The sequence below is a fragment of the Cydia pomonella genome, chromosome 22, assembly GCF_033807575.1.
Source record: "Cydia pomonella isolate Wapato2018A chromosome 22, ilCydPomo1, whole genome shotgun sequence".
NCBI classification, from domain to species: Eukaryota; Metazoa; Arthropoda; class Insecta; order Lepidoptera; family Tortricidae; genus Cydia; species Cydia pomonella.
The window spans coordinates 1,111,597-1,139,530 of record NC_084724.1 but is presented as its reverse complement, the minus strand read 5'-3'; the positions used below and the strand labels follow the sequence as shown (position 1 = coordinate 1,139,530).

General features: G+C 37.8%; 4 protein-coding genes across 8 annotated transcripts; 3 read left to right on the top strand and 1 right to left on the bottom strand.

Annotated features, from left to right (window-relative positions):
* The first annotated feature begins 4,878 nt into the window (after positions 1 to 4,878).
* On the top strand, positions 4,879 to 10,107 carry LOC133530001 (uncharacterized). 3 transcript variants are annotated; one of them, XM_061867798.1, is made up of 3 exons: positions 4,879 to 6,278; positions 6,749 to 6,830; positions 7,233 to 10,107. In XM_061867798.1, exons 1-3 carry the CDS (start codon positions 6,219 to 6,221, stop codon positions 8,981 to 8,983), a joined length of 1,893 nt encoding a protein of 630 aa, XP_061723782.1. In that variant the 5' UTR covers positions 4,879 to 6,218; the 3' UTR covers positions 8,984 to 10,107. The 3 variants fall into 3 exon arrangements, with proteins under 3 accessions (XP_061723782.1, XP_061723781.1, XP_061723780.1); XM_061867797.1 differs by having other exon boundaries at positions 4,880 to 5,225; positions 6,182 to 6,278; positions 6,749 to 10,107; XM_061867796.1 differs by having other exon boundaries at positions 4,881 to 5,331; positions 6,182 to 6,278; positions 6,749 to 10,107.
* A 34-nt stretch (positions 10,108 to 10,141) lies between these two features.
* Positions 10,142 to 11,703, top strand: LOC133530004 (carbonyl reductase [NADPH] 1-like). The gene has a single exon (XM_061867802.1). It carries the CDS (start codon positions 10,483 to 10,485, stop codon positions 11,338 to 11,340), a length of 858 nt encoding a protein of 285 aa, XP_061723786.1. The 5' UTR covers positions 10,142 to 10,482; the 3' UTR covers positions 11,341 to 11,703.
* A 1,471-nt stretch (positions 11,704 to 13,174) lies between these two features.
* Positions 13,175 to 20,176, bottom strand: LOC133530003 (zinc finger protein 22-like). Of its 3 annotated transcripts, none has more exons than XM_061867801.1 (6): positions 19,814 to 20,176; positions 19,435 to 19,577; positions 18,569 to 18,631; positions 16,238 to 16,294; positions 15,687 to 15,749; positions 13,175 to 14,131 (listed from the first exon to the last, which is right to left on the bottom strand). In XM_061867801.1, the coding sequence occupies exons 2-6, from the start codon at positions 19,562 to 19,564 to the stop codon at positions 13,542 to 13,544; spliced, it is 903 nt and encodes a 300-aa protein (XP_061723785.1). In that variant the 5' UTR covers positions 19,565 to 19,577; positions 19,814 to 20,176; the 3' UTR covers positions 13,175 to 13,541. The 3 variants fall into 3 exon arrangements, with proteins under 3 accessions (XP_061723785.1, XP_061723784.1, XP_061723783.1); XM_061867800.1 differs by having other exon boundaries at positions 18,569 to 18,628; positions 19,435 to 19,558; positions 19,814 to 20,096; XM_061867799.1 differs by having other exon boundaries at positions 19,435 to 19,558; positions 19,814 to 20,095.
* Positions 20,177 to 20,297: 121 nt separating this feature from the next.
* LOC133530005 (protein SYS1 homolog) lies at positions 20,298 to 26,175 on the top strand. Its single transcript, XM_061867804.1, has 3 exons — positions 20,298 to 20,861; positions 22,813 to 22,934; positions 24,268 to 26,175. The coding sequence occupies exons 1-3, from the start codon at positions 20,682 to 20,684 to the stop codon at positions 24,452 to 24,454; spliced, it is 489 nt and encodes a 162-aa protein (XP_061723788.1). The 5' UTR covers positions 20,298 to 20,681; the 3' UTR covers positions 24,455 to 26,175.
* Positions 26,176 to 27,934: the final 1,759 nt, after the last annotated feature.

Sequence of the window (27,934 nt, the reverse complement as noted above, 5' to 3'; positions counted from 1 at the left end):
TTTGTACGGGTTTTTGAACAGCGCGCCAAGCGGGACGTTTTGGAAAGTCAAAAATCTCATACAAAATGACACTTAACGCAAACGCGTACGTCACGTTTCGCTATCGACTAAATTTACACTAGGGGTACTGAGTACTGATCACTTGGTGTCTTGGGGCCCAAGATTTACAACTCTCTTCCAGCTGATATAAAAGAAACACGATCTGACGAAATTTTTAAAAATAAACTGAAAAATATTTTGTTACTCATGGCTTGTCACCATTGACGATTTTTTTGAAAAAATTAAATCGTTCAATGAACTAGGTATAACATTGATCCACTCACATAAATAACTGGCTATTGCATAATAATTGTATTGGTCATTAACCCATTTTTTTTTTATATATACCTTAAGTTAAGTTAAGAAAAAATGACATGTAAAATGTTGAGTTTTACCAATAAATTTCTGATTCTGATACTAAGAAAAACCCGGCTAAGTGCGAGTCTGACTCGCACAGGAAGGGTTCCGTACCATTATCTATAAAAAAAAAACGGTCACCCATCCAAGTACTGACCCCGCCCGACGTTGCTTAACTTCGGTGATTGGATGAGAACCTCGAGATTGGAAATAAATATTTATTTTATTCTGTTTTTAGTATTTGTTGTTAAAGCGGCAACAGAAATACATAATCTGTCGAAATTTCAACTGGCTAACTATCACGGTTCATGAGATACAACCTGGTGACAGACGGACGGACGGACGGACAGCGGAGTCTCAGTAATAGGGTCCCGTTTGACCCTTTGAGTACGGAGTCCTAAAAAGCAAGAAATGACAAACAAAGAAAAAAATGTAATAAAGAAAGACTAGTAGATTCTCGCTTATCCATCGTCTCACAGATCCATCCAATTACTTGCAAATATATCACATTCCAGTGCTGATGCGAGGAGCGCGTTAATATATTGTAGAGCGTGGACAAACTGTCCGCCATATCGTTTTGGAGTGCCCACTGACAAAATACGATGGCCCAGTGGAAGATTTCAAAAACATAACGAGTGCAGCCATTACCTACTTGGAGAAATGTAGATTTAGATTATAAATTAATCGTTATTCAATATACAGTGTAGTAGTAATTGCCATACGATAAATAAATAAATAAATAAGCGTGGACAAGTGATTTGCCATAGGACATAGTGCGTGTTTTAGGCACAGCTAATAGGCAATGGATGTGTCGAGGTTTTTCGAACCACTGAGATTAAGGTTCTCGCAGAAATCAACTTTGTTTTAAAGTAATAGGCAGCAAACGAACAGCCGCCTGATGGGAAGCAGTCATCGCTGCCCATGGACATAAGCAACATCGGAGGAGCCACTTATGCATTGCCAACTTTTGAGAACCCTAAATACCTGCTTCTTGAAGAGCCCCATGTCATAGCGCAAGGGAAACACCTCAGAAGGTAGCTCATTCCACAACTTGCACGTTCTCGCCAAATCGAGTGTGATGCCCGCTTGTTCTTGGTTTGCCACGTGTCGAGAAAGTGAGGATAAACTTTGTTTCTCTGTTTTTAGATTGTGTAGGTATCTCAATTACTTGAAATAAATATTTATTAACTTATTTTTTTCCAATCAATCACTCTTCGACTTCGTGTAATCGAATAAATAATGAACCAGTCAATGATGCACTGGATAGGTATTTTAAATTTAAATAAACACTTTATTTCGACCTTGGCGTTCGCAGCATTCCGTATCAGAAGTATATTATTATTAAGTGGATTAGGGGACCCCTAGAGTAAATTTATTCGATAGCGTGACGTGACGTACGCGTTTGCGTTAAGTCTCATTTTGTATGGGATTTTGAGTTTCCAAACGTCCCGGTTGGCACGCTGTTTCTAAATCCCATACAAAATGAGACTCAACGCAAGCGCGTACGTCACGTCAGGCCATCGATCCGAATAAATTTACACTCGGGGTTCTGTTTAAGTATTTGTATTACTTATAATTGAGATTTCCTGTATTCCTCTCTTCCTAACATCATTCGCTTGTAGAGCTGGGGGGCTAGCTAGGATGACAACCGCGAAACGCTATTGTCTCTCTATCACTCCTCCAGTCTTCCACATTAGTGCGATAGAGACATAGCGTTTCGCTAGTCTCTATCATCTCGGCTAGGCCCCCCCTGAGCGCTTTTTTCCGTAAAGCGCCAATTACATCTACATATTGAGAATCGGGCCTGAAATCAGTCCCAATTTTGGGCCTCATAATCGTTTTCCGTTTCACGAAATATCAGTACCCCTAGTGTAAATTTAGTCGATAGCGAAACGTGACGTACGCGTTTGCGTTAAGTCTCATTTTTTATGGGTTTTTGAACAGCGCGCCAAGCGGGACGTTTTGGAAAGTCAAAAATCTCATACAAAATGACACTTAACGCAAACGCGTACGTCACGTTTCGCTGTCGAAAATATTTACACTAGGGGTACTGCACATCGTTTACAATATTCGAAATGTAAAAAATGGTTCATATGCAAAACTATCAAACACTGAACATTTTTAGTACACAACAAAGTATTTCTTACATTTCAAATATTGTTAACGATGTGCTGATATTTCGATAAACGAAAACGATTATCAGGCCCGAAATCGGGACTGATTTCGGGCCCGAAATCCGGAAGGGTGGATGTAATTGGTGCTTTACTACGTATATCATAAAAATACACAAGTGTTGCGGAACCATTCCAACAAGACCCTAGGCTAACTGCACGACAAAAAGCTAATTATAATCATTTCTTCTCACAATCGACCATCCGAGTCTTATCTTCCGGGTTATTGGTTATAGTACTTTGTCGAAATAAAACAATGTTTATATTGCAGTGGAAACGTGTGGTGCCGGTTAAAGTGACAAGGTCCTAAGTTGGGAGTTGCGCGAAATATTTTTGTCCTAGCTGTCGACGGCATTGCTTTTACTTCCCTAAAACTTATTTGGTACGGTTGAGCTTATTATTTTGACGACCAGTCTGGCCTAGTGGGTAGTGACCCTGCCTACGAAGCTGATGGTCCCGGGTTCAAATGCTGGTAAGGGCATTTATTCGTGTGATGAGCATGAATATTTGTTCCTGAGTCATGGGTGTTTTCTATCTATTTAAGTATTTATAAATATTTATATATTATATATATCGTTGTCTAAGTACCCTCAACACAAGCCTTATTGAGCTTACTGTGGGACTTAGTCAATTTGTGTAATAATGTCCTATAATATATATACATATTTTTTATGCATATTGAGTTGTGAATTTAAATTAGTCGACTTCAAAGTATTAACATCTTTGAACCTTTTCATATCTGGGAGACCGAGTTTTCTCAAAACACATATAAAGACACAAATGCGCGTTTTCCCAGAGATAAGCCCTAGATACTTAAATAGATTTTTCGCCCCGAAATTTGGAAATCTTTAGAGCCGTTTCCGAGATTCCCGAAATATATAAATACATATAAGAATTGTTCGTTTAAAGGTATAAAATAAGATAGGTCACAATCAATACCTATTGTACTATGTAAGACAAAATGTTTACAATTTTCTTTCTAAAGCCGAATGTTTACAAATAAATATTGGCATTTTTAGGGTTCCGTAATCCGTAGTCAACTAGGAATCCTTATAGTTTCGCCATGTCCGTATGTCTGTCTGTCCGAGGCTTTGTGATCGCTAGTGCTAGAAAGCCAAAATTTGGCATGGATATATATAATTAAACCAATCCGATAAAGTAAAAAAAAATTTATCACCTCCCATACAAAATGTTTTTTTTTAGTGTGTGTGTGTGGGTCTCCATCAACCATTTTTTGATAAAGTGATTATTTTCGGTCAGCTAGGCACTATAACGCTAATAGATGGCGTTGTTATTATAATTTGACGTATTTAATTCATGTATGTATGATAACGTAAATTTCTTAAAAAGTAATATGTATGCTGTTTCTTACGTGTCCAACTAAGTTTGAGATAAGGTTTAGTGTATAAAACAAGTTTGTGTTATTAAAAACGCAGCAGTGACAGTTAAGTACTCACACACACACACACACATACACACTCAAAACGTTGTACCTATGTCCAAAATAAAATTCGTGAAACGGAACGCAACTACGGAATCCTACACTGAGCATGGCCGTACATGCTCTTGGCCAACTTTTATCTGTTCCTTAAAAAAAGGATTTTCAGGCTTCGAACTGGATTAGACATGGAATGGATCTGACAGTGTCAAAAATGACATTTCTTCAACCAAAAACGTCAGTTTTGACACTAACAGATCCGATCCATGCTTATATAATCCAGATCGAATTAGTTGATATGCTACAATTAAAATTAGTGTTTAATACAAAAACATATAGCGTGTAAGCTTAGCTTAAGTTATTTTTCTATATAGCAACATATTTTGTAGTTGCCCTATAATTTGCATGTGGCAACTCTCTCTCTTCTTTCTCGATCCGAACCGACGACACGTCCCGCGATCACCTTTGTAATAATTTTTAATATAAAAGTGAATAAAAGTTCATTTAAACTTAAAAAGTGCATTTTGTATTCTCCATGCGCAAGTGGTCCTTCGTTGCAGTGAAAAAAGTTAATCAGTGTTCGATATTTCGGCAAAGTAGTGTTCGCGGCAAGTGCGTGTGCGAGCTGGCCGTCTATACCGGCTGGTAATTCGTCGTGGTGGTGCCTAGGCTGGCACTGCTGGCCTGCAACTTCGTTCTATCTATAATAGAACGAAAATCATACACGGATTGGAGAAAAGAGCATCATCAAAAACCGCAAGTAACTCGGTATAAGTCGAAATTTTCGACCACCGCCATTCCTCATTTTTAAATAAGGAGTGAAGTTTGCGCGACCCGCAGCCATCTTGCGGAACTTCGCAGCGGTTTTTGACATTTTGTGTCAACTGTCACGTTTGACATTGACGTAAATAAAAATCAAAACAAAGTGCTATCAACGTCTTTGTGCATTCGATTAAAAGTGTTTGTGCCTTCGTTCGTTATAATAAAAAACATTAAAATGTCTAGCGATATGGATAAATTAAAAAAAACTACGCGTTATACGCTCACAGTGCAAAGGAACCATTACAAGAATCGACAGTTTTGTCAAGGATCCAGAAACTTTGGCAGCCGCCAGCGCCGATATATTAGAGGCGCGTAAAGAGAAGCTCATTTCCACCTTAAAAAATTACGAAGAGGTGCAAATGGACATCCTTAGCATTGATGAGAACGACGGTGAACAGGTGGGAGAGGTTGAAGACAAATATTATTCTATATTAGCCAAAATTAATAGCTCCCTTAAAATGCTAAACACGAAAGTGACTGCGGAGTGCCACAACGCATCCACATGTAAGTTGCCCACAATCGAAATACCCTTTTACGATGGAAAGGATTTCACTAAATTTAAACCTTTTTTCGACTTATTCACAGCTGTCATTGATCAGAATAGCTCACTATCTGATGTGCAAAAGCTTTTTTATTTGCGAAAGTACCTACAGGAGGATGCGTTAGCGGTTATTTTGAATTTGCCATTGATAAATGAATCATATAAGGAAGCAATAAAATTATTAAAAAAGAGATTTGACAACAAGGCTAGATTAGTAGCAAACCATATAGGTATATTGTTAGATATTTCTAGTATACAAAAAGGCACAGCGGCTTCCATACGAACAACATGTTTCATGTCCATGTTTCACAAATTAATCAACAGTTGCATGCATTAAAAAATTTAGATGAACCCGTTGATAAATGGGACATGCTTTTAATATCAATATTGACTCGTAAGCTAGATCAATTCACACACCGGGCTTACCAGTTAGACCGGGACTCCGATACCATGCCTACTATGGCTGGTTTCATTGAATATTTAGAAAAGCGTGCTATAGCGCTCGAAGATAGTCATCAAAATAAACATAGTACCTACTATGATGGTACCAACAAACATTTAAATAATAAAAGTACTTGCTATGAAGGTACTCATAAATCAATACCTAAGGTCACAAATGTGGTATCGAAGTCGTTGCCGCCCTGTAGGTATTGTGCTAATAAAGACCATCAGATATATAACTGTCCCATGTTTAAAATGTTACCTACAGCTCAAAGGCAATCTTATGTAAATGAAAAGCAAATGTGTAATGTATGCCTTAATAATCATGATGGTAAATGTAAATTTAGTTTTAAATGTAAAATGTGTAAACAGGGCCACAACACATTGCTGCATCAGGAGCGCAATGTGAATGTGGACAAGCCCAGGACAAATAATGATGTCAGTCAGCAGCCACTATCATCTGATACTGGTGAGTTTGAAATTGAAATTGCTGTTAATACTATTTTAAATTGTGTGTCAGATAGTGGTGTTTTGCTGCCAACCTTAAAAGTCAAATTACTAACTAATAATAATGAAGAGGTGGTATGCAAGGCATTACTAGACACTGCATCTCAAGGCAGTTTTATAAGGTCAGATTTGGTAAGCAGGCTTGGCTTAAAACCTGTAATAGAGCCAAACAATATTATTGGTTTCCGTAAACAACTATGTAAAGTAAATGAGTATGTAATTTTGACTATTCAATCATGTAAAAATAATGTTAAAATAATATTGAAATGTCATATTAGTGATGAAATTACTTCCAAACTGCCTCAAAGATCATTAGATGTATCTAAATATCACATTCCAAAAAATATAACTTTAGCTGATGACACATTTTACATGACAAGTGATATTCCTCTGTTGCTTGCAGCCAACATCTATTTTAAAATATTGTTGCAGGGTTGCATAAAAACTGAAAATGGACCGGTATTCCAGAATACCATGTTAGGATATATTGTCGGAGGAAGTATTCCTGAAAAAGGTACCACATGTAATATTGTAACAAATTTAGTCAATATATCTGATGGTGAAAAATTGGAAAATGTAATGGAGCAATTCTGGCTTTCTGAAAAACTTCCTGAAGTGGAAAAATCTACAAATGATGAATTTGTACAAGCTGAAAAAATATTCCAGGACTCTGTTTCAGTAAAAGACAATAGATTTTATGTTGATATGCCATTAGCTTTCCCCATGGAAGAGTTAGAGTTAGGTGACTCATTTTCTGTTGCCTATAATAGATTCATAATGTTAGAAAAAAGGTTCAAAAATGATCCTTTGCTATTTGAACAATATAAAAAATTTATTGACCTGTACCTGGAACTAGGACATGCAAAGATAGTTGATATAGAGGATTATGATTTAAATGGTCCTGTGTTTTTTCTAGGACACCACTGCGTGTTCAATCCGTCAAGTCGAACCTCACATCATCGTGTGGTCTTTGATGGATCGATGAGATCTAGAAATGGGACATCGCTGAATCAAGTCATGCTGAACGGACCTGTTGTACAGAGTGAGCTCTTTGACATTCTTATTTTATTCAGGACTTATCCATTTATTTTCACTTGTGATATTCAAAAGATGTTTCGCAATGTTTTTATAAATGAACATCAACGCGGACTTCAAAACATTTTATGGCGCGATTCGCCCAAAAACCCTATCAACTGCTTGCAGCTTCAAACTGTTACATACGGTTTAAAATCAAGCACATTTTTAGCTACAAGAGCTTTAAAGGAGCTAGCAAATATGCATAAGGACCATTTTCCTTTGGCCGCTCAGGCTATTTATAAAAATACATTTGTTGATGATGTGCTGACTGGTGCTGATGATGTGGAGACACTTCAGGAGCTGAAAAGGCAAATTGTAGAGCTTCTAAAATTAGGTAGTTTCTCATTACATAAATGGTGTTCGAACCATGCTCCAGTTTTGAGCGATATACCAGTTGAGCACAGACAAATTGATAGTGTAGAGATAGGTAAAAATGACACAGTGAAGACTTTAGGTCTTACACTCGAAATAAATTCAGATAAATTGAGTTTCTCTTGCCCTGCAATTGATGAGTCAACAATACTGAACACAAAAAGAAAAATTCTCAGCTTTATAGGGAAAATGTTTGACCCACTTGGTATAATTGGCCCAGTAATTGTGGTGGCCAAACTATTCATGCAAGAACTCCATAGCTCTATGCGTAAAGATTGGGACTCTACAATCCCAAATGAACAATTCCTATACTGGTCAAAGTTTTTAAATAATTTAATGCAAATGGGTCAAATCAAAATAGAAAGATGTGTTAACTTTAAATTTGTATCACATGTAGAGCTAGTAGGATATGCCGATGCATCTCTTAAGGCTTTCGGGAGCTGTCTCTACCTAAGAGTTTTTATGACTGATGGCTCGGTCCAAGTGAACTTATTATGTTCCAAGTCCCGTGTGTCCCCACTTTCTAAATCTCACACTATACCTCAATTGGAGCTTTCTGCTGCTCTACTTTTAGCGCAATTGGTAGGTAGAGTCAGTAAGATTTTAAATGATAGAGTTCCTCATAAAATATTTCTTTATAGTGATTCTCAAATTGTTTTGTGGTGGATCAAGACAGAGGCAGTAAAAAGTACTGTATATGTAAAAAATAGAGTCAAACAAATTGTAGAGCTTACTGAAAAATCACAATGGCTGTATGTTAGGTCAAAAGATAATCCTGCTGACTTATTATCAAGGGGCGTTGAACCGCATAAGCTGCAGGAGTCTGATCTATGGTGGCATGGTTTGCCTAGTCTCTGTGATGTAAATTATACACATGCAAATTCTGAAGAATTTAATTATAACGATTTCATGACACATGTAGACTCGCATGGTGCTTCATTTGATGCGTCTTCTGACGATGTAGAGGGAATTTTGTGCCATACCACAAATATAGAGCCTCTGGATTTATTAAGAAAATATTCTAACATCAATAAACTTCAAAGAGTTATAGGTTTTATGTATAGATTTTATAATAACTGCTTGAACAAAGACAACAAAATTACAAGCAGTTACTTAACTGCAAAGGAATTGCGTGACTCTATGACGAAGATTGTACGTTGTACACAGGCAGAGCATTTTGGTAAAGAATTAGTCCTGCTCTCAAAAATAAGCCTGTGACAATTGGTGATCAATTAGCGTTTCTAGATAAAAACGGTGTAAGTAGGGCCGTGGGGAGACAGCAAAATGCAGAGAACCTGTCTTATGACAAGCGGCATCCATCTATACTTCCAAAAAATTATTATTTGCTTTCTGAAGCTGCACCTTACTCACATCCTTTCTGCAGTAAGTCATTTCAAGGTCATGATGGAACGCAACTGTTTGATTGAACAGGGTAGCAACACATAACTCTTTTCCACCATTCTGTCTAACGATAGCGGCATCGTTTACCAGATCATCACGGAAAGACGTGTGTGGGGTACTTAATATTCTAGTGAACGAATGGTTGTCTATACTTAAATGCGTGCGAATGTCCGGAACCTATTTTAATTTTTGGAAACTAAAGTTTATGAACTTTTATCGGTGCGTGTTTTCTAGTTAGGTGCGTTTAATTAAAGGATGTGGATATATAATGCTTATAAATACTGTGTATGTTGGTACATATAAGAATGTTTTGCATGGTAAAATAGTTTTAGGTATAGTCGTTAGATTTGTAGCTGGCCCCGAAAGGCTTATCCTTTTTCCTTAGGCTTTGGAATTAAGCAAGACTTCTGGAAAACCTGGTCTCAAAGTTATTTGACCCAACTTCAAAGCCGCCCCGAATGGAAATACCAGCAAACTAATTTAAAGGAAGGTGATTTGGTAATTGTAAAGGATATAAACACCTCTCCATTAAATTGGCCAATGGCTCGTATAGTAAAAACGTTCCCTGGTAGGGACGGATTAGTAAGGGTAGCTGATGTTAAAATTAATAATAAGATATTTCGTAGAGCCATAACTAAGTTATGTCCTTTACCTGTATTGTAGTTTTAATAACTTCTCTTATGTTTAGATTCCTGTTGGCGGGTCCAATCTTTACCTTTATGTAATTGCCTGGCCCCAACTATGTTTAATACAAAACATATAGCGTGTAAGCTTAGCTTAAGTTATTTTTCTATATAGCAACATATTTTGTAGTTGCCCTATAATTTGCATGTGGCAACTCTCTCTCTTCTTTCTCGATCCGAACCGACGACACGTCCCGCGATCACCTTTGTAATAATTTTTAATATAAAAGTGAATAAAAGTTCATTTAAACTTAAAAAGCGCATTTTGTATTCTCCAATTAGAATTCACCGTTTATTCTAACATTATTTTTGTGATTACATTTATCCACCCTCTTCTGCAAAGTGTGTAATAGTGCCTTATCAGAGTTGTTACAGTGGGCCGAGCAAGATTATATACAATGTACATAGGCAGTCTACATTGTTTACAAATGATTAAACATCATTAAAACACTCGACCGTAAGTGATATCAAATACCTATATTATACTCACAGTATAGCAATCGAAAACAAACTTTAATTGTAAAGATATAAAGATCTTAATTCAATGAGCGTCATTAAACAAACAAGCGAAACGCAAACAATATAATTTCATTAACTCACGGAAAGATACAACGAACGCACGTCAGATACAAAATGGTGGAAAAAATTGCTGTTGTCACTGGATCAAATAAAGGTCTAGGATTCGCTGTTGTCAAAGGATTGTGTCAAAAATTCAATGGAATAGTATATTTAACGGCAAGAGACGAGAACAGAGGGAGAGAAGCTGTGAAAAAACTAGAAGATTTGGGATTGAAACCTAAATTCCATCAACTTGACGTAAGTGATGAAAGCAGCGTAGAAAAGTTCGCTAACTTTTTAAATTTAGAACACGGAGGCTTAGACGTTTTAGTGAATAATGCCGCTATCATGGATCTGGGTCAAGTTTACCCAGACTACGAAGGAGCGAAAAGAAATATCGACGTTAATTACAGAAGTTTGTTGACGATAGAAAAACACCTCTTCCCGCTTCTAACACACGGCGCTAGAGTTGTGAACGTTACCAGCGCTTGCGGGCATCTGTCAAATTTGAAAAATAAGAAATGGTTGGACAGGTTGCAAGATAAAGGTTTAACTACAGAACAGCTCAATCATTTCGTCGATGAATATTTGGATAGTGTGAAAACCGGTACGTTTAAAAAAGAAGATTTTGCTGATGAAGGGAAGCATGCTGAGCATAGAGTATCTAAAATCGCGGTGACAGCTTTAACAATGATACAGCAAAGGAAATATTATGACAGGAATATTTCTATCAACGCCGTGCATCCAGGGCATGTCAAGACGGACATGGCAAAAGGCGGAGGTGTCACTGAGCCCGATGAAGCTGCTAAAGTCATACTTTACCTGGTGCTGGACGCGTCCCCGAACTTGAAGGGCACTTTCATGTGGCACGATGGAAAGCTAGTTGACTGGACCGATGTTGATGGCGATTATTACTATAAATGTGAATTTTAAGACGGAATTTAGACTCACGCTAACAAGTCATGTCAAAAAAAGGTTATTTAAAACTAGGGATCGAATACCAGTGTTCGATTTCAGTTGTTTATTTATAATTTTGCATTTCATTTAGGTAATTTGATAATGCATTGTCCTTGTCTATACTCTAAATCTTTAGGTATTTAAATAAAAGTAAACAATTTGTACATTTTCGGGTAGTTACAACATTTATGGGTTAACCGACCAAATACAAAACCGCCTGGATCTGTCACTGAACGACCTGACCTACATTATTTGAGGGCAGATTTTGTTTACTTTTATTTAAATACCTAAAGATACAGAGTAACATTCTAGAATATTAAAGAAATATTGGGAATGCTACGTGATTTTATTTTATTTTTAGTTATACCGGTAACGATCCCTGCTTAAGACGCATAACCTGGCAATAGCAAACTTCAAAACTGACAATTGATAGGCAAAATTGTTGTTGAAGAATTAAAAAAAAATAGTTTGTGACACGACTAACTGTACGAGCTCTGAAACCTTTGTCTGAAACTATATTAAACGATTTGTGCAACTTTTGTTTTATTAAGCAATGCCCGCGAAAGAAATTCGGTGTGTAATTTCCTCCAAATATCCGAAAATAAAGTACCTAACCTAGGGTTGAAAATTCTCGAATAAATCAAATCGTTTTTTTTTTAGAATATTATAAGAATTACGTTTTGTGATTTTCGTTTTTTCCGTATTTTTCAGTTTTTTTGGGAAACATTGCCAGCATTTAGATAACAAAACTATGGATTAAATATGAATGGAAAAATTCTCAAGTTCTAGAAAAAAACGGGAAATTTTCTCTCTAACCTAACCTCAGGTATCAATCCCCAAAGCTAAAGCTCTCTACATATAAACTTTCATCAAAATCAGTTTAGTTTATAAACTATCAAAATATACTCTTGGTCACTGAGAATTCATATGTATTCCCATCTATCCCCGCCGGGCACAGATGGGAATAGGCGCTACATACAAATCATTCCCATCTGTGCCCGCCTCTTGTATAGCGGCGGTGACGTGGGGCGGGCACAGATGGGAATACACCGAAATTCATAGCTTTATTCATAAGGAAATAAGAGGGTAAAATGCCCTTAACAGATTTGAGAAAAGAATGGTACTCAAAAGGGGAAGCTTATTGGAATTAGTCTGGTTACCTCACGATGTTTTCCTTGGCCAAAGTGACTGAAACGATGTAATCACCTTTTAATAATAACTTACGACCGAAAGCTTTACGATCCTAACGAAATAACGGTACTTTTTTTATGAAATTCCATTTCGGGATAAAACGGTTTCCAGTTTTTTTTTTTTATAACGATAGGCAAGCGTTTGACCACGATCTCACCTGATGGTAAGTGGTGATGCGGTCTACGGTGGAGCACGCTTACCTATGAGATACCTATTTACTCTAGCCTCGAAGAGACCCAGATTGTACTCATGCGGAAACACAGACTCGGGCAGGGCATTCCACTCCTTGGCAGTTCGCATAAGAAATGTTGAAGCAAAACGCTTCGTGCGTATTTGTGGAATACCTACCATCCAGTAACGAAATCTGAACAAATCACTTTGATTTTCACGTCTATCGCTTCAGCACCAGCATATACCTATTGTAGGTTTATATGTGTAGCTTTTTTAAAATTCGTTTTGCAAACTTGGTTTTTCATTGTGTCAGTAACATACTTCAAAATCATGAAGAATGGAAAATATTTAGAAGGGGAAAACCCTCTTTCTGTTCGAGTATGTGATAGACTCTAGGGAAAATGTGCCTTTTTTATAGGTTTCGGGATAATAAAATAAAACACTGAAACTCCTGTAAAGCGTGTACTGATCTGTCACTGTCTGACTTAATTTACTATTTTTTTTAAACTAGTTAAACTACCCGACATTGTAAACACTTCCTAACGCTGTAATTTTTGCCACGGCTTATGGGAGCCTGGGGTCCGCTTGACAACTCATCCCCAGAATTGGCGTAGGCACTAGTTTTTATGAAAGCGACTGCCATCTCCATCTGCCAGGCCTTGTTGGGATTATTTCGGTTTCCTCACGATGTTTTCCTTCACCTAAAAGCGACTGGTAAATATCAAATGATATTTCGTACATAAGTTCCGAACTCATTGGTACGAGCCGGGGTTTGAACCCGCGACCTCTAAATTGAAAGTCGCATGCACTTACCGCTAGGCTAACAGCGCTTCGACATTGTAAACACTGCATTTATGTATTCGCAAATTGCCTTTTTGTGTGAATCGCTTTGTACACTTTTCGCACATGTATGGTTTGTCCCCGGTATGTAATTTTTTGTGTCTATCCAAGTTGCTTTTATTGGCAAATTGCTTGTCACATTCATCACAAACAAACGGTCTTTCTCCAGTATGAATTCGTCTATGCCTGTCCAAGTTTCCTTTTTGTGAAAATCGCAATTTACATTCTTCGCAGGTGTATCGTTTCTCCCCTTTGTGTATGAGTTGGTGTCGCTTCAAGTCCGAGTATGTCAACAGGGATTTATTGCAAATTTTACACGGATGGCCCTCTCTGGCCATATGCGTTTTGATATGTCTAATTAAAAGATATCTTGCCTTGCTTTGTTTGCCACAAGTTTCGCATACATATAATTTATTTCCATTCATACAGCTCTGTTTAGTGAAGGTATTATTGTCGTGGGGTTTTTTGGTTTCTTTTTTACGTTTCACTCGCTTTTTTTCTCGACGTGATGTGATTCTCGAGAGCTGGTCCTTGGCACGCGCTGCGCGCTGGTCCGGTGGCGTGGCTAGATATACACAAAAGAAAAATTAAGAGGATAATTTAAGACTTACCAAAAATTGTGAATTGGCTACTTGACTGTTTTTTGTACATGTTTTTTTTTTTTATGTAATAGGCTGCAAACGAGCAGACGAGCCGCCTGATGGGAAGCAGTCATCGCCGCCCATGGACATAAGCAACATCGGAGGAGTCACTTATGCGTTGCCAACCTTTGAGAACCCTAAAAACCTGCTTCTTGAAGAACCCCATGTCATAGCGCAAGGGAAACACCTCAGAAGGTAGTTCATTCCACAACTTGCACGTTCTGGGAAAAAACGAGCGAGATGCCCGCTTGTTCTTGGTTTGCCACGTGTCGAGAAAGTGAGGATGAACTTTGTTTCTTTGGCGGGAGGTGCGGTGATAAAAGCGTGACGGTGGCACCAATTCAAAAAGTTCTTCAGAACATTCCCCATTGTACAGACGGTAGAACAGGCATAGAGAGCCAACGTCTCTCCGAAGACTGAGAGGTTCCAAACCGACTGTGAGATCGGGGTCACCAACAATACGAACTGCCCGACGTTGGATGGAGTCAAGTGGAAGAAGTTGGTATTTCGGTGCTCCAGACCAGAGGTGAGAACAGTACTCCATATGTGGTCGAACCTGCGCTTTGTATAACGAAAGCCGGTGACCTGGTGTGAAGTACTGTTTCGCTCTATTGAGCACCCCGAGCTTCTTAGAGGTAATGTCAAACGATCTTGATTTTCCTGAGGATCAAATGTCTATATAGGACTCATGGCATTTAAGCAACACAAAGGTCAGAAATGAGAGTTGAAGTCTGACGCTCGCACTCGACGATGGAAACGCCTCTAACAAAATGATAAGGTGATGTGACGTCACATCATATAAGTCTGTCGTAAATGTATGGAAGATAAAGGAAATTGCCATTTTGACCCTGAAATATTGCGTTTATGTGTATAGTTGCCATACAATTTATTTTTGAATAAAATGTAAAGAATCGAATGGTACTATTTTCTTTTCTATTTATGAAAGACAAAAAAAAAATTTTTTGAGACCGGAGCCTTGTATTTTTTTATAATCTCAATATATTTTTTTAAATTCCACTTTTTTATAATGGATGGCTGATTTTCTATCCATTTAACTAAATTTTGTTATAATATACCCAATTGTGCTGGTATATAGCGCGCGCCCCGAGCTGCATACGTCGCCATTGTTAGTACCTCGGTACTACTTACAGGGCTGCCCATATTGTTTTATATAGCTGTCTTTTTGGGCAGTTGTGTAAGTCTGTGACAACCCTACTGTGTTCTTGTACAGTGTCGGCATTTACTCAAATCAAAGGCGCCGGTACAATGTTACTTTTTACACTGTGTGTTGGGTTCCTGCTGGTAAGTAAGGTTGCCAGAGCTCAACGAGGGTGCCCAGTGTTAGGGTACATAAAACCTCTGGAGTTGCAGGCGATAGGCTACGGAGACTGCTTACCATCAGGCGGGCCGTATGCTTGTACGCCACCGACGTAGTATAAAAAATAAATGCGAAGTGAGGCTGATATAATTATATATTACCTGCCAATGTCCAATAGTCTTCACTCATATCTGACGCCGTCGGCTTCACTAATGGATCTTCATCTGAAGTAAAAAAGGTCCAAGTTAACAAACGGAGTGGAAGAAATAGTTATGTTACGTATAAATAGCTATACATTTGACGTGCCCCTCCCCCGCAAACATCGGCAGGCTATTTTGTACAGAAAATTAAAGACAAGGCGTCTCCAGTTGCTAAATCCTCCAATGCAATGTGTTAAAAAACTCTGTTTAAAACGAACTTCGCTTCGTGTGATAGGGCACAGCGCAGCGGATGTCATTCCAGATCTAGAGCAGAGCCCGACTTGGGAAGTACCTCCACCTTACAGAAAACCGCAGCCAAATAACACTTGACCCTACTCAGAGTGTTGTGTTCCTGCCGATGAGTAAGGTTGCCAGAGCTCAACGATTGGGGGGTCGGCAACGCGCATGTAACTCCTCTGGAGTTGCAGGCGTACATAGGCTACGGAGACTGCTTACCATCAGGCGGGCAGTATGCTAGTTTTCCACCGACGAAATATTTAAAAAAAACTTACTCAATACTTCCCCCATTTGTTCTGCAATCATCTCTGGCTTTTCTATGAGTTCCACATCTGAAACAATGGTAAGTCTATAGTTTTCACATCACCTATTCGGAAAAGGGCTTTTTCTATGCCAGGAGGGATCAAAGTGGCGCTTTTCTTCCCTGCTAGGAAGGATCAAAGTTTCACTTTTCTGTTCTAGGACACATTCTTTTAATTTTTATTTGCATATTACTCATTTAAATATAAAATAAATATTATAGGACATTATTACACAAATTGACAAGTCCCACAGTAAGCTCAATAAGGCTTGTGTTGAGGGTACTTAGACAACGATATATATATAATATATAAATATTTATAAATACTTAAATACATAGAAAACACCCATGACTCAGGAACAAATATCCATGCTCATCACACGAATAAATGCCCTTACCAGGATTTGAACCCGAGACCATCAGCTTCGTAGGCAGGGTCACTACCCACTAGGCCAAACCGGTCGTCAAACGGTCGTTATTTACCTTAATTAAAGCTTAATTAATTTGGGGGTCGATGTTACTCTGCGTCCGTAGGAAATACCCTAGATAGCCCTACACGTGATCCCCGGGTGGTGCTAAAAGAGTAACAAACCTGGCAGCTGCACTGTCCCATCTGGACCTCGCAGCGCTCACTGGATTCCTTCATATGCTTTCCAATTTCTCTACCGTTTTATATCCAGTGACATTTAACGAAGCCATAAAATAAATAAAAAATTTACCTTAAATAAATTCAAAATTCAAAAATTTACTCTGCAAGTAGGCCTCAAGGGCTCTTTTACAAGTCAATACAACATTTATGATAACATCATATAGTGACATGACAAATACATAACAACATTTATAAATACAACAGCCAATACCTGGGTAAACATTACATTATAATAATCTTAAAATAAATAATTACTACAATACAATAGAGATGTATAGTCTCTATGGTTAAAAACACATTAAATCTGGAGATGTAAAAGGTCCCCAATGTCAGAGTACTAATACTAATAAAATTTGGAGGTGTGAAGTCTCTCCAAGTGTCAAAATAAAAAATTTATACTAAATAAATAAACTGCGTCTGGACTGTTAAACTAGCAGTCTCATAAACGACACACATAATATTTTGAAACATAATAATTTTTTTATAGGTGGTGTGAAAAGCAGGATGTGTCACATGGTAGCAAAATTATAGATCGTGTCATTCACGAAGACGCGTGCCTTGACTCCTATTGTCATGTTATTAAAGGTTAGATTTGACAAATCTGCGCGTCATCGTGGATGACACGAACTATATTTCCATCTTGGGCATTATCACTTGAATCCCTCACTATGCTCAGGATTCCATTTTGGAATTATAAAAGCCTTTGTTTTCTTCAGGATTCATGTACGCCCACTCCGTAGATATATGTTATTTTGCTTCCTTGTTACACAATCTAATATTTAGGGTCGGCAACGCGCATGTAACTCCTCTGGAGTTGCAGGCGTACATAGGCTACGGAGACTGCTTACCATCAGGCAGGCCGTATGCTTGTTTGCCACCGACGTAGTATTAAAAAAAAAGCACCACAGATCAGATTATATATATATATATATATATTTACTTTATGTCTACACTAAAGTTACAGGCTTTGATTAAGTTTTTTACCCGTACTTAACTTTCACTTGTGGAACAAAATGATGTAAATTGTATTAAATTAGGAAATTAACTTAAATAAATATGTAGGTAGAAGTGTCTCAGTTATGGCCAGAGGGTATGAATGCCAAAATCAATTCAATACAGTACCTAATTTATTTGACTAAGTAATTTATTTTACTGTGTACATTTGTTCTACTATCTAGAAATTATTTTTAATTTTCCTAAGTAATATTCCCTTTAAATTAATAAAATTCTAAAACCCTAAACTCTGTATATTAACAAAAACGTGTAGACTAGTTTTAGATTTGAGCTAAGAATAAATAATATAATAATAATAATAATAAATAATTCAGCCTATATACGTCCCACTGCTGGGCACAGGCCTCCTCTCATGCGCGAGAGGGCTCGGGCTATCGTCCCCTCGCTAGCCCAATGCGGATTGGGGACTTCACATACACCTTTGAATTTCTTCGCAGATGCATGCAGGTTTCCTCACGATGTTTTCCTTCACCGAAAAGCTAGGGGTAAATATCAAATGATATTTCGTACATAAGTTCCGAAAAACTCATTGGTACGAGCCATGATTTGAACCCGCGACCTCCGGATTGAAAGTCGGACGTCATATCCACTCGGCCACCACCGCTTAAGAAATAAGAATAAATAAGGGAAGATAAAACTTACGTAGCAGATCTAACACGTCGCGAGCACCATCTTCAATCAGCTCAGACTTGACCGCAGGTTCTGCTGAAAGAAAGATAGATGGACCATGAGATCGAAAGCCTGGAGAGGTCCAGATGGGAAGAGAAAAAGGAGCCGGTCTTTAGCACGATGGAAAGACGACTTGGTAAAAGTAGCGGGGGCCAACTGGATATGGGTGGCCCAAGACCGCATAAAATGGAGACAGCTGGAAGAGGCCTACACCTCCAAGGAGGGTTCTGGTGTAACCTAGGTTTAAGAAAAAAAAAAACATGTAGTAGAGATAAGTAGTTTACCAGAAATAAATGGCTTTTTTATTTTTATTTATTTGTCTAAACTAAATATCAAATTAATTTAAGTGTTAATTAAATACATTGGTTTCCAATTAGATATCTGCTGTGCTTCAACAAAAAAGGTCATATTTTTAGTAAAGTTTCCTTTTCACTGAAATACTGTAAAGTGGAGAGGCCCCAGGGAATGGGAATAGGCACTCTGAACACCTACTCAAACACTTGGCAGACAAAATTAGGAAAATTGCTGGCATGGGGTGGCCCAGACCAGGATGCATGGCAAAAATTGGAGTCAGTCTTTACCCAGGAGGAAATCTTATTTTATCAATATAAATATTTTATGTTACCACAACCTCTAGCTAGTGTGTAGGTCTTTAGCATGCAACACAGGATAAGGAATCATAAATAACGGTTTTTTATTTTATTTATTATTCCATGTGTTACATCGCTTTTTAGTGATAATGCTCTTCTTAATATGCTGTATTATTTGTATTGAGGTGTGCAATAAGGAGTATTTGTATTGTATTGTATTACATACAGAGTAATGAAGATATAAAGTACCAAGTAGCACCCTCTGCAGCTCCGCCTGGCTATGCTGCACTTGCAGCTTGAAGTCGCTCGCGTCTCGCAGGCGGCTCACACAAGCCGAGCAGATGCCGCACGAGCCCGAGCCATCCAGAACCAGCTGCATGTTCAGTAGTAATCTTTATTTAGAAAACATTGTCATACATTTACATTAGGCTATTAATTTATACTTTTTTATATCTTCTACCTGAACTAAATAAACAATAATCATTTAAAGCCCACAAATCCTTTTGCGGGCTATTTAGAAGATATTTGATTAGAACAAGAAAATTATGTTAAAACAAAAACACAGAACTTTTCTCTAATTTCAGTAACATATTATGTTTAATATGCTAAATAAAATTGCTACATTTACACGTATATCGAAGCATTCCTTAATCATGTCGTAATATATCTCTGTTTTGCCGTGATACGTATACGGCGTCGTCAGATCCTTGTCCGGAGGACTCCGCAGGCAACAACGACACGAATGCATCACGTCCATCACATTCAACAATAACACAACTAATAATCGAAAGAGTGTTACAAATTTCTATTTTCTTGTTTCCCTATTGTAATGCCGAGTTTTGTGTAAACCTCGGAAAGTCGTAACCTTAAACTCGGTGAATAATATTAAGTCGCTTGACGCCCGTCTTGACAATTAGATAAGTTCGTTTTGCAACTCATATGAATTTTACTTTATTACATTATCAAGTAAGTAAAATAAAAAAATCAGAATGTTTTGATATTCATGTATACTGGATATTATATATAAATAAACTGGATTTCAATAAAAAATATATTCATTAATTTCTAGTTTACAGTAAAACATAATGAGATCTATTGAATAATACAAAGCAGTGACAAAACGCGCTGTCAATTTTGACACATTTTGACGCGTAGATTTTGTGAATTCTTGTAGAGACTTTTATCGCTATTGTACTATGACCAACTTTAAACCATGTCTCTTATTGCAACTGCATAAAGATTATATTGCCATATTTTGATCTTCAATTTTCCGAGCAAATAACATAAATACGATAACATCATGCATGACAAAATTGACAAATGACATTCACAAAAATTGCACATCTGGGAAATAAATTTCGTATCTCAGTATTTTTCTTTGAAAATCCTTATGTATACGAATATTCTTCACATACATTTAAGCTCCCCAACCCATAGTAACTTTACCACGTCATGTGAATGCACTTGTGTTACCTATCGATAAGTTATATAGTTAAATGTCGAGAATGAAGAAGTTAACAGGTTCGTTCCGCTATACGCAATGGGACCCGTGCCTCATCGTGTCCCAGATAGTGGCCATGCAGTCCGTGCTGTACCTGACCCTGAGCCTGCTCGTAGCTATTATGCAGGATCTGACTGGATCGACGAGGACTTTAGATCACATTTTCGAATATCATGTGAGTAATTTTACAACTAATAGCGACCCGTTACGCGGGTTCTCTGTTCGTAGTCGTTTTTCGCTACATACGGTTTTATACGTGTTATCAGCTCGTAGTGTGTAGCTCGCAATGGCACTGAATGTGTAAAGGGGTACACACATCTGCTAGGTTAAGGAGGTGATGTAGGTACCATTACTGCCCTCCTATAGCAGATAGCTACTTCACACGCTTGCAAAACTCTAGCAGGATGGATCACATTATGCGTCATATCATTCTCTAACAGCTTAACAATCAGAATCAGAATGCTTTATTTGTAAAACATAGGTATAAATAGGTCTTAGGTATACATTTTGAACACTATGTTTCGCCGGTCGGCATACAAATGTCAGAAGAAACAAAAATCTAATGAAAAATTGCACAATGTTGTAGCTTATAAAATAAAACAATTAAAATGAGTATTACATTACAATTAAATTAAAATACAGTTCAAAATTCAAATACAATTTAAATACAGTTCAAAATTCAATAAAATTAAAATATATCATTAGTCATGGTTATAATTACTATTTGTCATAATCATCTAGATATTCTTTTATGGAGTAATATGCTTTATTTACTAGGAATTTGAAAACTTCTTTTTTGAATATATGGATGTCCTGTAGTTTCCGTATGCTTTCGATAAAAAGAAAACATGTTCCTTCATTTAGAAAAAGTAGGCTGTGTCGCTTTTCAATGGGAGCAGTAGAGATGTAAGTGACTTTCCATCAAAAAAGGGTCGTTATGCTCCATGTGTATCAAGTTATACATATTTCTATATACAAAAATATTCCAGGGTGGTAGATACTTTTGTCTCATTGTTTCATCCACTACTGTTACTGACTGAACTAGGTTTAAAAGTCAATGTATGATATGGGAGGTCCAAGACCACAAAAAAAAGGAAAAACCTAAAAAAAAAAGAGGCCTAACCTCTTAGGAGGGTTCTGGTGTAATTTTCTTTAAACATAAAATAGCTTATGTAACAAACATTTTTTTTTTACCCCTTATTTCTATTGATTGATTGATTGATTGATATATTTATTCGTTATAACATACATACATTGTATTGGTCTTAGAGGTAAAGCATATTGCGAACACTATGTTTTGCCGCTTGGCGTACGAATTTGTTTATATATAAAATTAAGTTAACATGCACAGGTCTAAGGTATTCATGCTTCATTAGTCCAATCAATTACAAAAATAATAAATCACTTCAGAAAGATAACTCACAATAACAATAAAATATTAAAGAATGTCAACAATGAAATTTTATAGAACTACAAATAATGTCAAAAATAGATAAGAGCTATAAATCATTATCATTCAAAAACTGTTGTATACTATAGTAACATTTCTTGAGTAGTAGTGTTTTTAACCCCTTCTTAAAATTTGCAATATTTTTAATATTGTTCGGAAATCTATTTTTTATTTGAGGTGCCATTCCTAGCACACTTGGGCATCATGGCTGTTTTACACACTTTATGGCATAATTCATTTTTGTATTGAGATTGTACAGGGAGCTTACGTGCGCTCTATTACCCAGAAATAAAAGGCTTTTCATTTTATTTATTTAAGCATCCTACAGATTTACTGGCCATGAACTATCTCAAATGCCAGATTGTCACAGATGACTGACCAGAAATCCAAAGGCCAGGAAATCCTTGTAAGGAAATGGCGATCTTTCAGACACACACTTTGTTGACCACCTGTCAAAGCAGGGTCTCCACGTAGACAGTCGGGGCTGCCTCATACCACATGAAGGCGATCAGTTAAGGAGGCTGGCTCATCTGGACTCGGCTGGAAAGAGCTGGAAGTAGACGCTCAGGATTGCGACAAATGAAAAATTCTTCTTGAAGCCCTATATCCCTAATGAGGGATAACAGGATTACATCATCATCATCAAGCTTTAATAGTGTTCTGTTGGTTATTTCAGGAGTTGCATGTCCGAGACAGTGAGGGGCGCTCGGTGATCATAGCATTTGTAATAAATGCCATACTTGGTGCGATTGGTCTGTGGCTTCTTGTCGGGAGAACTAAACTGTGCCTAGATTTCAGGTAAGATTCTGACATACAATATACAAAAAAAATATACAAAATTTATTTTGTTACCAGGCATAGATAGGTCAAATAAAGGATAAAACACAAGTAGGTTTCACTTACAAATATTACAATTTGGTTAGCAGTAGCCCTCACACTAGGTCAAGCCTGTGTCGTGAGGACTCTAGGAAATACCAGGAGATTTATAAATAAGATTATGTGAAAAATATAGATAAAGTAAGAGTTTACAAATACATCCATACAGTTTTATCTCAAACGCAGAAAATTATCAGTAGAATTTACAAGAAAACACTTTGCACAGTAGAAAGTGTTCTTAGTTTAGATAAGTAAATATTATAGGGACATTCTTAAGCATGTGCCAGACAGCAGACAACCACAGTTTCTGCAAGCTGACCTTGGTAGAAGCGGCTGTCTACATGGTTTACAACAAAACCAGTGGTTGGCAGAGCACGCCTGTCTCCTCCAATGACATGATCCTCCAATGAACGTGTGTCTTCCAATTGAGGGGGGATTTAAATCTTCTCGGGTCAGAGGTGTAGGGTTAGAGCCGGTGTAGCTTTATGATGTTCATAAGCGCATTGTAATATGCCTACTTGAATAATAAACTATCTTTATCTACCAATTTTGGTTTCAACCACTTGCTACATGGTTTAAAACCACTGTTTTTCTACCAAGGTCATCTTGCTGAAACTGTGGTTGTCTGTCGTCTGGCACATGCTTTACAGAAATTTACTAAGTCCCTTGGTAAGCTCAAGAAGGTTTGTGTTATGGGTACTCAGACAACAATATATATAATATTTTATTAAATTTATTTATAGCCTTTTTGTCGTGCCCAAATGCTGTTCATTTGCTTTACTTGTTTCTTCACTGATTTGTTGTTAAATGTTTTGGGTGCCCGAATAAAAAGGTGTTCCAGTGGTACCCTAGAAAAAGAAAAATAGGAAGGCAGTTCAAACGATGGAATGACGACATCAGGCCTGTTGCCACATGGAGCAGGGTTGCCAGAGTCAGGAACAGATGGAGAAGACTGGAGGAAGCCTATGCCGACTGGCAACCGGGCACCCAAAACATTTAACAACAAATCAGTGGAAAAACAAGTAAAGACATGTATAATATACAAATACTTAAATACATAGAAAACATACATGACTCAAGAACAAATATCTGAGCTCATTGCAAATATAAATTCCCTTACCAGAATTCGAACCCAGGACCATCGGCTTCATAGGCAAGGCACCCACTAGACCAGACCAGTCGTTTACAATTTTCAAAAATTACCCAGCTTTCAACTGCCCGATACACCTTACTAATCGATTTTTAAATTCCGCAGCTGCACATACCACTTCATCCACCTCTTCATCTGCTGGTGCTACAACGGCGCCTTCCCGGTGACCTTCTCCTGGTGGACCCTGAACGTCGTGTGTGCCGCCATCACCTGCGTGACCGGCGAATTCCTGTGTCTCCGGACGGAGCTGCAAGCTATACCGCTCAGTATGGGCGCCAAGGTGGACTTATGAGTTGTGAAGTTATTATGAGTTTAATACAAATGTTATATTTATGGTTTTTAACGGCAACGCGCGTGTGACACCCATGAAAGTGTTTTTGTGTTGTAGATACTAAAATTATAGTTCAATTTCAGTTTAAACTCAAGTTGTCATGCTTTTTTACCAATTTTGTACTATTACTATCATTGTAGCATCCATAGACTGCGATAACCACTTACTAGTAGGCGCGTCGTATGCTTGTTTGCGACCGATGTGACAAAAATATTAAATGTCGGAAATGAAAGCAATAGTTTGTAAATAAATTACACGTTACAGTATGTTTGCAAACTAGAAAAAAATATCCAGAATATAAATAGTTAGTAAATTTTATATTCAAAAATTTGTAAGATTTGGTTTGCCAGTTATAAGTCCAAGGTGTTTGTATTTGGACACTTTTGTTGTGCACGGCACGAATGGAATGAATGGAATGAACGAGTGTATCACATTAACGAATAAAATGGCGGCTCTGTCTGCATACCGATAAAGGGGGCTAACCGCCAAAATCTAAATTCGAAAATTGCGGGGATCTTTCTCTTTTACTCTCAATTAGAGTGACAGAAAATGCCTGCGATTGATGAACTTCTATTTTCGCAGTAGCCCCCTCCCCTGGTGTCACTCATGAATGAAAGTTTCGTTCATTCCATTCGTGAATCAACCAGGGGGCCTACCGCCAAAATCGAAACACGAAAATTGCGGGGATCTTTCTTTTTTACTCTTACTAAGACGTAATTAGAGTGACAGAGAAAATGCCCGAAACTGACGAACTTCGACTCCGCGGTTATAGCCGTAAACTTGTGAAACTGATGAAATATTAATAATGACTAATTCGATTTGCCGATTTCGTTGAAAACAAAATTGCCAAAAATGTGACGTCACATAAGGGGCGGGGGGGAGTTGTTTGCCAAATATGACCAAGTGTGAAAATGAAGGGGGCGGGGTCAAGAAACCTATATTTTCATGTGACGTAATTAATGTATGACCCCTTTACTGATTGATCAAATTGTTATCACTGATGATTGTTTTATTGTATAACTTTACACCTCTACTAAAATATATCATTCTTTGCTTCAATAATACATAAACATTAAGATATATCTAAGGTCGGGCCTTACGGGCAATAAGAATGGGGCCAGTACAGCGGTGTCACTCACGAATTCGAGCCAATCGTGCACTCTAACGATTGGTTGATGAGTTCGCATCACGCGTGCGATTGGTCGCAGCTAGTTGCGTTAGACTGCACGATTGGCTCGAATTCGTGAGTGACCGCTGAACTAGCACCATTCTTAGTGCCCGTAAGGCCCGACCTTAAGTCAGTGTACATAAATAATGTTTTTTACTGTTTCTAAGAGTAAATTGGTAATGATAAACCAGGTTTTTAATTAGGAGGCTAACAGTCATGACTTTTTAACCTTTTGACCGCCAAAGACGTCATATGACGCGCGCGGCTACAGCCCGATATCAACCTTCATGCGTACCGACAAGGTTCATGATTACGCGCCGCGTACGATAGGCGTGGCGTTCAAAAAGGTTAACAAGTGAAGTTTATAGGAGTATGATATGTTTAAGTAAATAATAATTTAATTTGTTGATATTAAAATATTTCCGATTAAAATTCTCGTTGATCTAAAGCACAGATTTTTGAACTGCGGTAGGTATATGAACTGGTGTAAATAATATATTATTTTAATTAACAACTTTTGTATTTTTTTATAATCCATTAATCTCATACTGTTTATTTATTTTACCAAAGAGAATTTGAAATCAAAAAGTGGCGCCATCTAATAGATCAAACGCCAAAGATATGGCAAAATCGTTACGAGCGATGGCGCCTTAATCTTTAGGTTGTACCCAGTAATATGGCGCCACTTTTTGATATTTAACAAATTTAACGCATATCAGTGAAAGAATAAGGATCATAGAGAAATGGCGTTTTAAAAGTTTTAATCATGTGTCGAAAGATGGCAGTAAATTTACGTGGCTTTTTCAAATTCTCTTTGATTTTACCTTTATTGCACTTGATGCTTATGGGCCACCCAATGCGCGTCTCCCGAGCGTCAACGTCGAGCTAACTCTATGGCTGCTGCTCGACGCAACGTTGGCGCATATGGAGTGTGAATTTATGATGGTTTGACGACCGGTTTGGCCTAGTGGGTAGTGGGTAGTGAAGCTGATGGTCCCGGGTTCAAATCCTGGTAAGGGCATTTATTCGTGTGATGAGCATGGATATTTGTTCCTGAGTCATGGGTGTTTTCTATGTATTTAAGTATTTATATATTATATATATCGTTGTCTAAGTACCCTCAACACAAGCCTTGTTGAGCTTACTGTGGGACTTAGTCAATTTGTGTAATAATGTCCTATAATATTTATTATTATTTTATTGTTATATGATAGAACTTTTGCAAAAGTGTCCAGCTGTCGGCTATAAATAATAGTTCCAAATCTCTCCAGAGTAGCGCTAGAGTAGCCAAGAACCTAGGCGTTATTGACGGAGTGAAGTGCGCTGTCTATGATTTGTTTTTTTTGTTCAAGTACTCTAGGTATTGTAGCGCCACCTATTTAAGGTTTTTTGATGACACTTTTTGGTATATGGAGATTTCTTTCCTTAAGTCCACCTTCCATATTGGCGCAACTGCGCAGCGACGCCATTTTGCATAGCACTGCCACAGTGTAAAAAGTAACAGTGGCGACGCCTTTGATGTTTGCGTAAATGCCGACACCGCACAAGAACACAATAGGGTTGTTCCAGACTTTTACAACTGCCCAAAAGGACAGCTGCATGAAACAATATGGGCAGCCCTGTTACTTGTACCGAGCTACTAACAATGGCGATGTATGCAGCTCGGGTGCGCGCTGCATACATCGTTAGGGTTCAAGCTAATTTGGTTTTAATACTAGCGGTATGAAATTTCCAATGTAAAGTGAACCCTAAATGGCACAGCAATTAAAGTCCGTGACTGTACATTGTTATACACACTTTGATTTTAAAATTCGTCGGGTAATTGTGAGGTTCTGTATAACATTATGCCATTATAAAAGATGTAACAGAAGGGCGTACCGGATGGACCATGGTCCGGTCAGCATATCTCTTTCTCACTTTCACTTATAGCTGCGTCATTAAAGGACGTACAGAGGACCACCACCGCACGATTGAACAGGCCTCGGACCGGACCAAGGTCGCGGTCTGGTACGCCCGTCTGTTATAACGTTTAATAGAGTTTTGCAGGTGTTTTTTTAAACGTCTATGAAATTATTAGGTTTACATAACACTTGCATAAGCTGGGCTGTCAAAATCGCTGCTAATTTAGCTTGGTCCTACTCTACGCTGCTTTCTGACATAAATCCCGATCCCTTAAGGTTTATTTTTGTATAGAAAGAAAGAAAAAAAAAGTCCACAATTATTTATTCCACTCATTTTACAACAGAACTAAATATAAGCTTAATAGCAACATA

What these genes read in the sequence shown, in the direction of transcription:
- LOC133530005 (XM_061867804.1), top strand. Translation starts at nt 20,682, where the DNA reads ATGTCGAGAATGAAGAAGTTAACAGGTTCGTTCCGCTATACGCAATGG. An exon ending in ATCACATTTTCGAATATCAT is followed by an intron (nt 20,862 to 22,812) that starts GTGAGTAATTTT and finishes TGGTTATTTCAG; the next exon opens with GAGTTGCATGTCCGAGACAG. An exon ending in AAACTGTGCCTAGATTTCAG is followed by an intron (nt 22,935 to 24,267) that starts GTAAGATTCTGA and finishes TAAATTCCGCAG; the next exon opens with CTGCACATACCACTTCATCC.
- LOC133530001 (XM_061867797.1), top strand. Translation starts at nt 6,219, where the DNA reads ATGTGGACAAGCCCAGGACAAATAATGATGTCAGTCAGCAGCCACTAT. An exon ending in GCCACTATCATCTGATACTG is followed by an intron (nt 6,279 to 6,748) that starts GTGAGTTTGAAA and finishes ATATTGTTGCAG; the next exon opens with GGTTGCATAAAAACTGAAAA.
- LOC133530003 (XM_061867799.1), bottom strand. Translation starts at nt 19,942, where the DNA reads ATGGACGTGATGCATTCGTGTCGTTGTTGCCTGCGGAGTCCTCCGGAC. An exon ending in AGGAATGCTTCGATATACGT is followed by an intron (nt 19,559 to 19,813) that starts GTAAATGTAGCA and finishes CTGAACATGCAG; the next exon opens with CTGGTTCTGGATGGCTCGGG. An exon ending in GCTGCAGAGGGTGCTACTTG is followed by an intron (nt 18,632 to 19,434) that starts GTACTTTATATC and finishes TCTTTCTTTCAG; the next exon opens with CAGAACCTGCGGTCAAGTCT.
- LOC133530004 (XM_061867802.1), top strand. Translation starts at nt 10,483, where the DNA reads ATGGTGGAAAAAATTGCTGTTGTCACTGGATCAAATAAAGGTCTAGGA.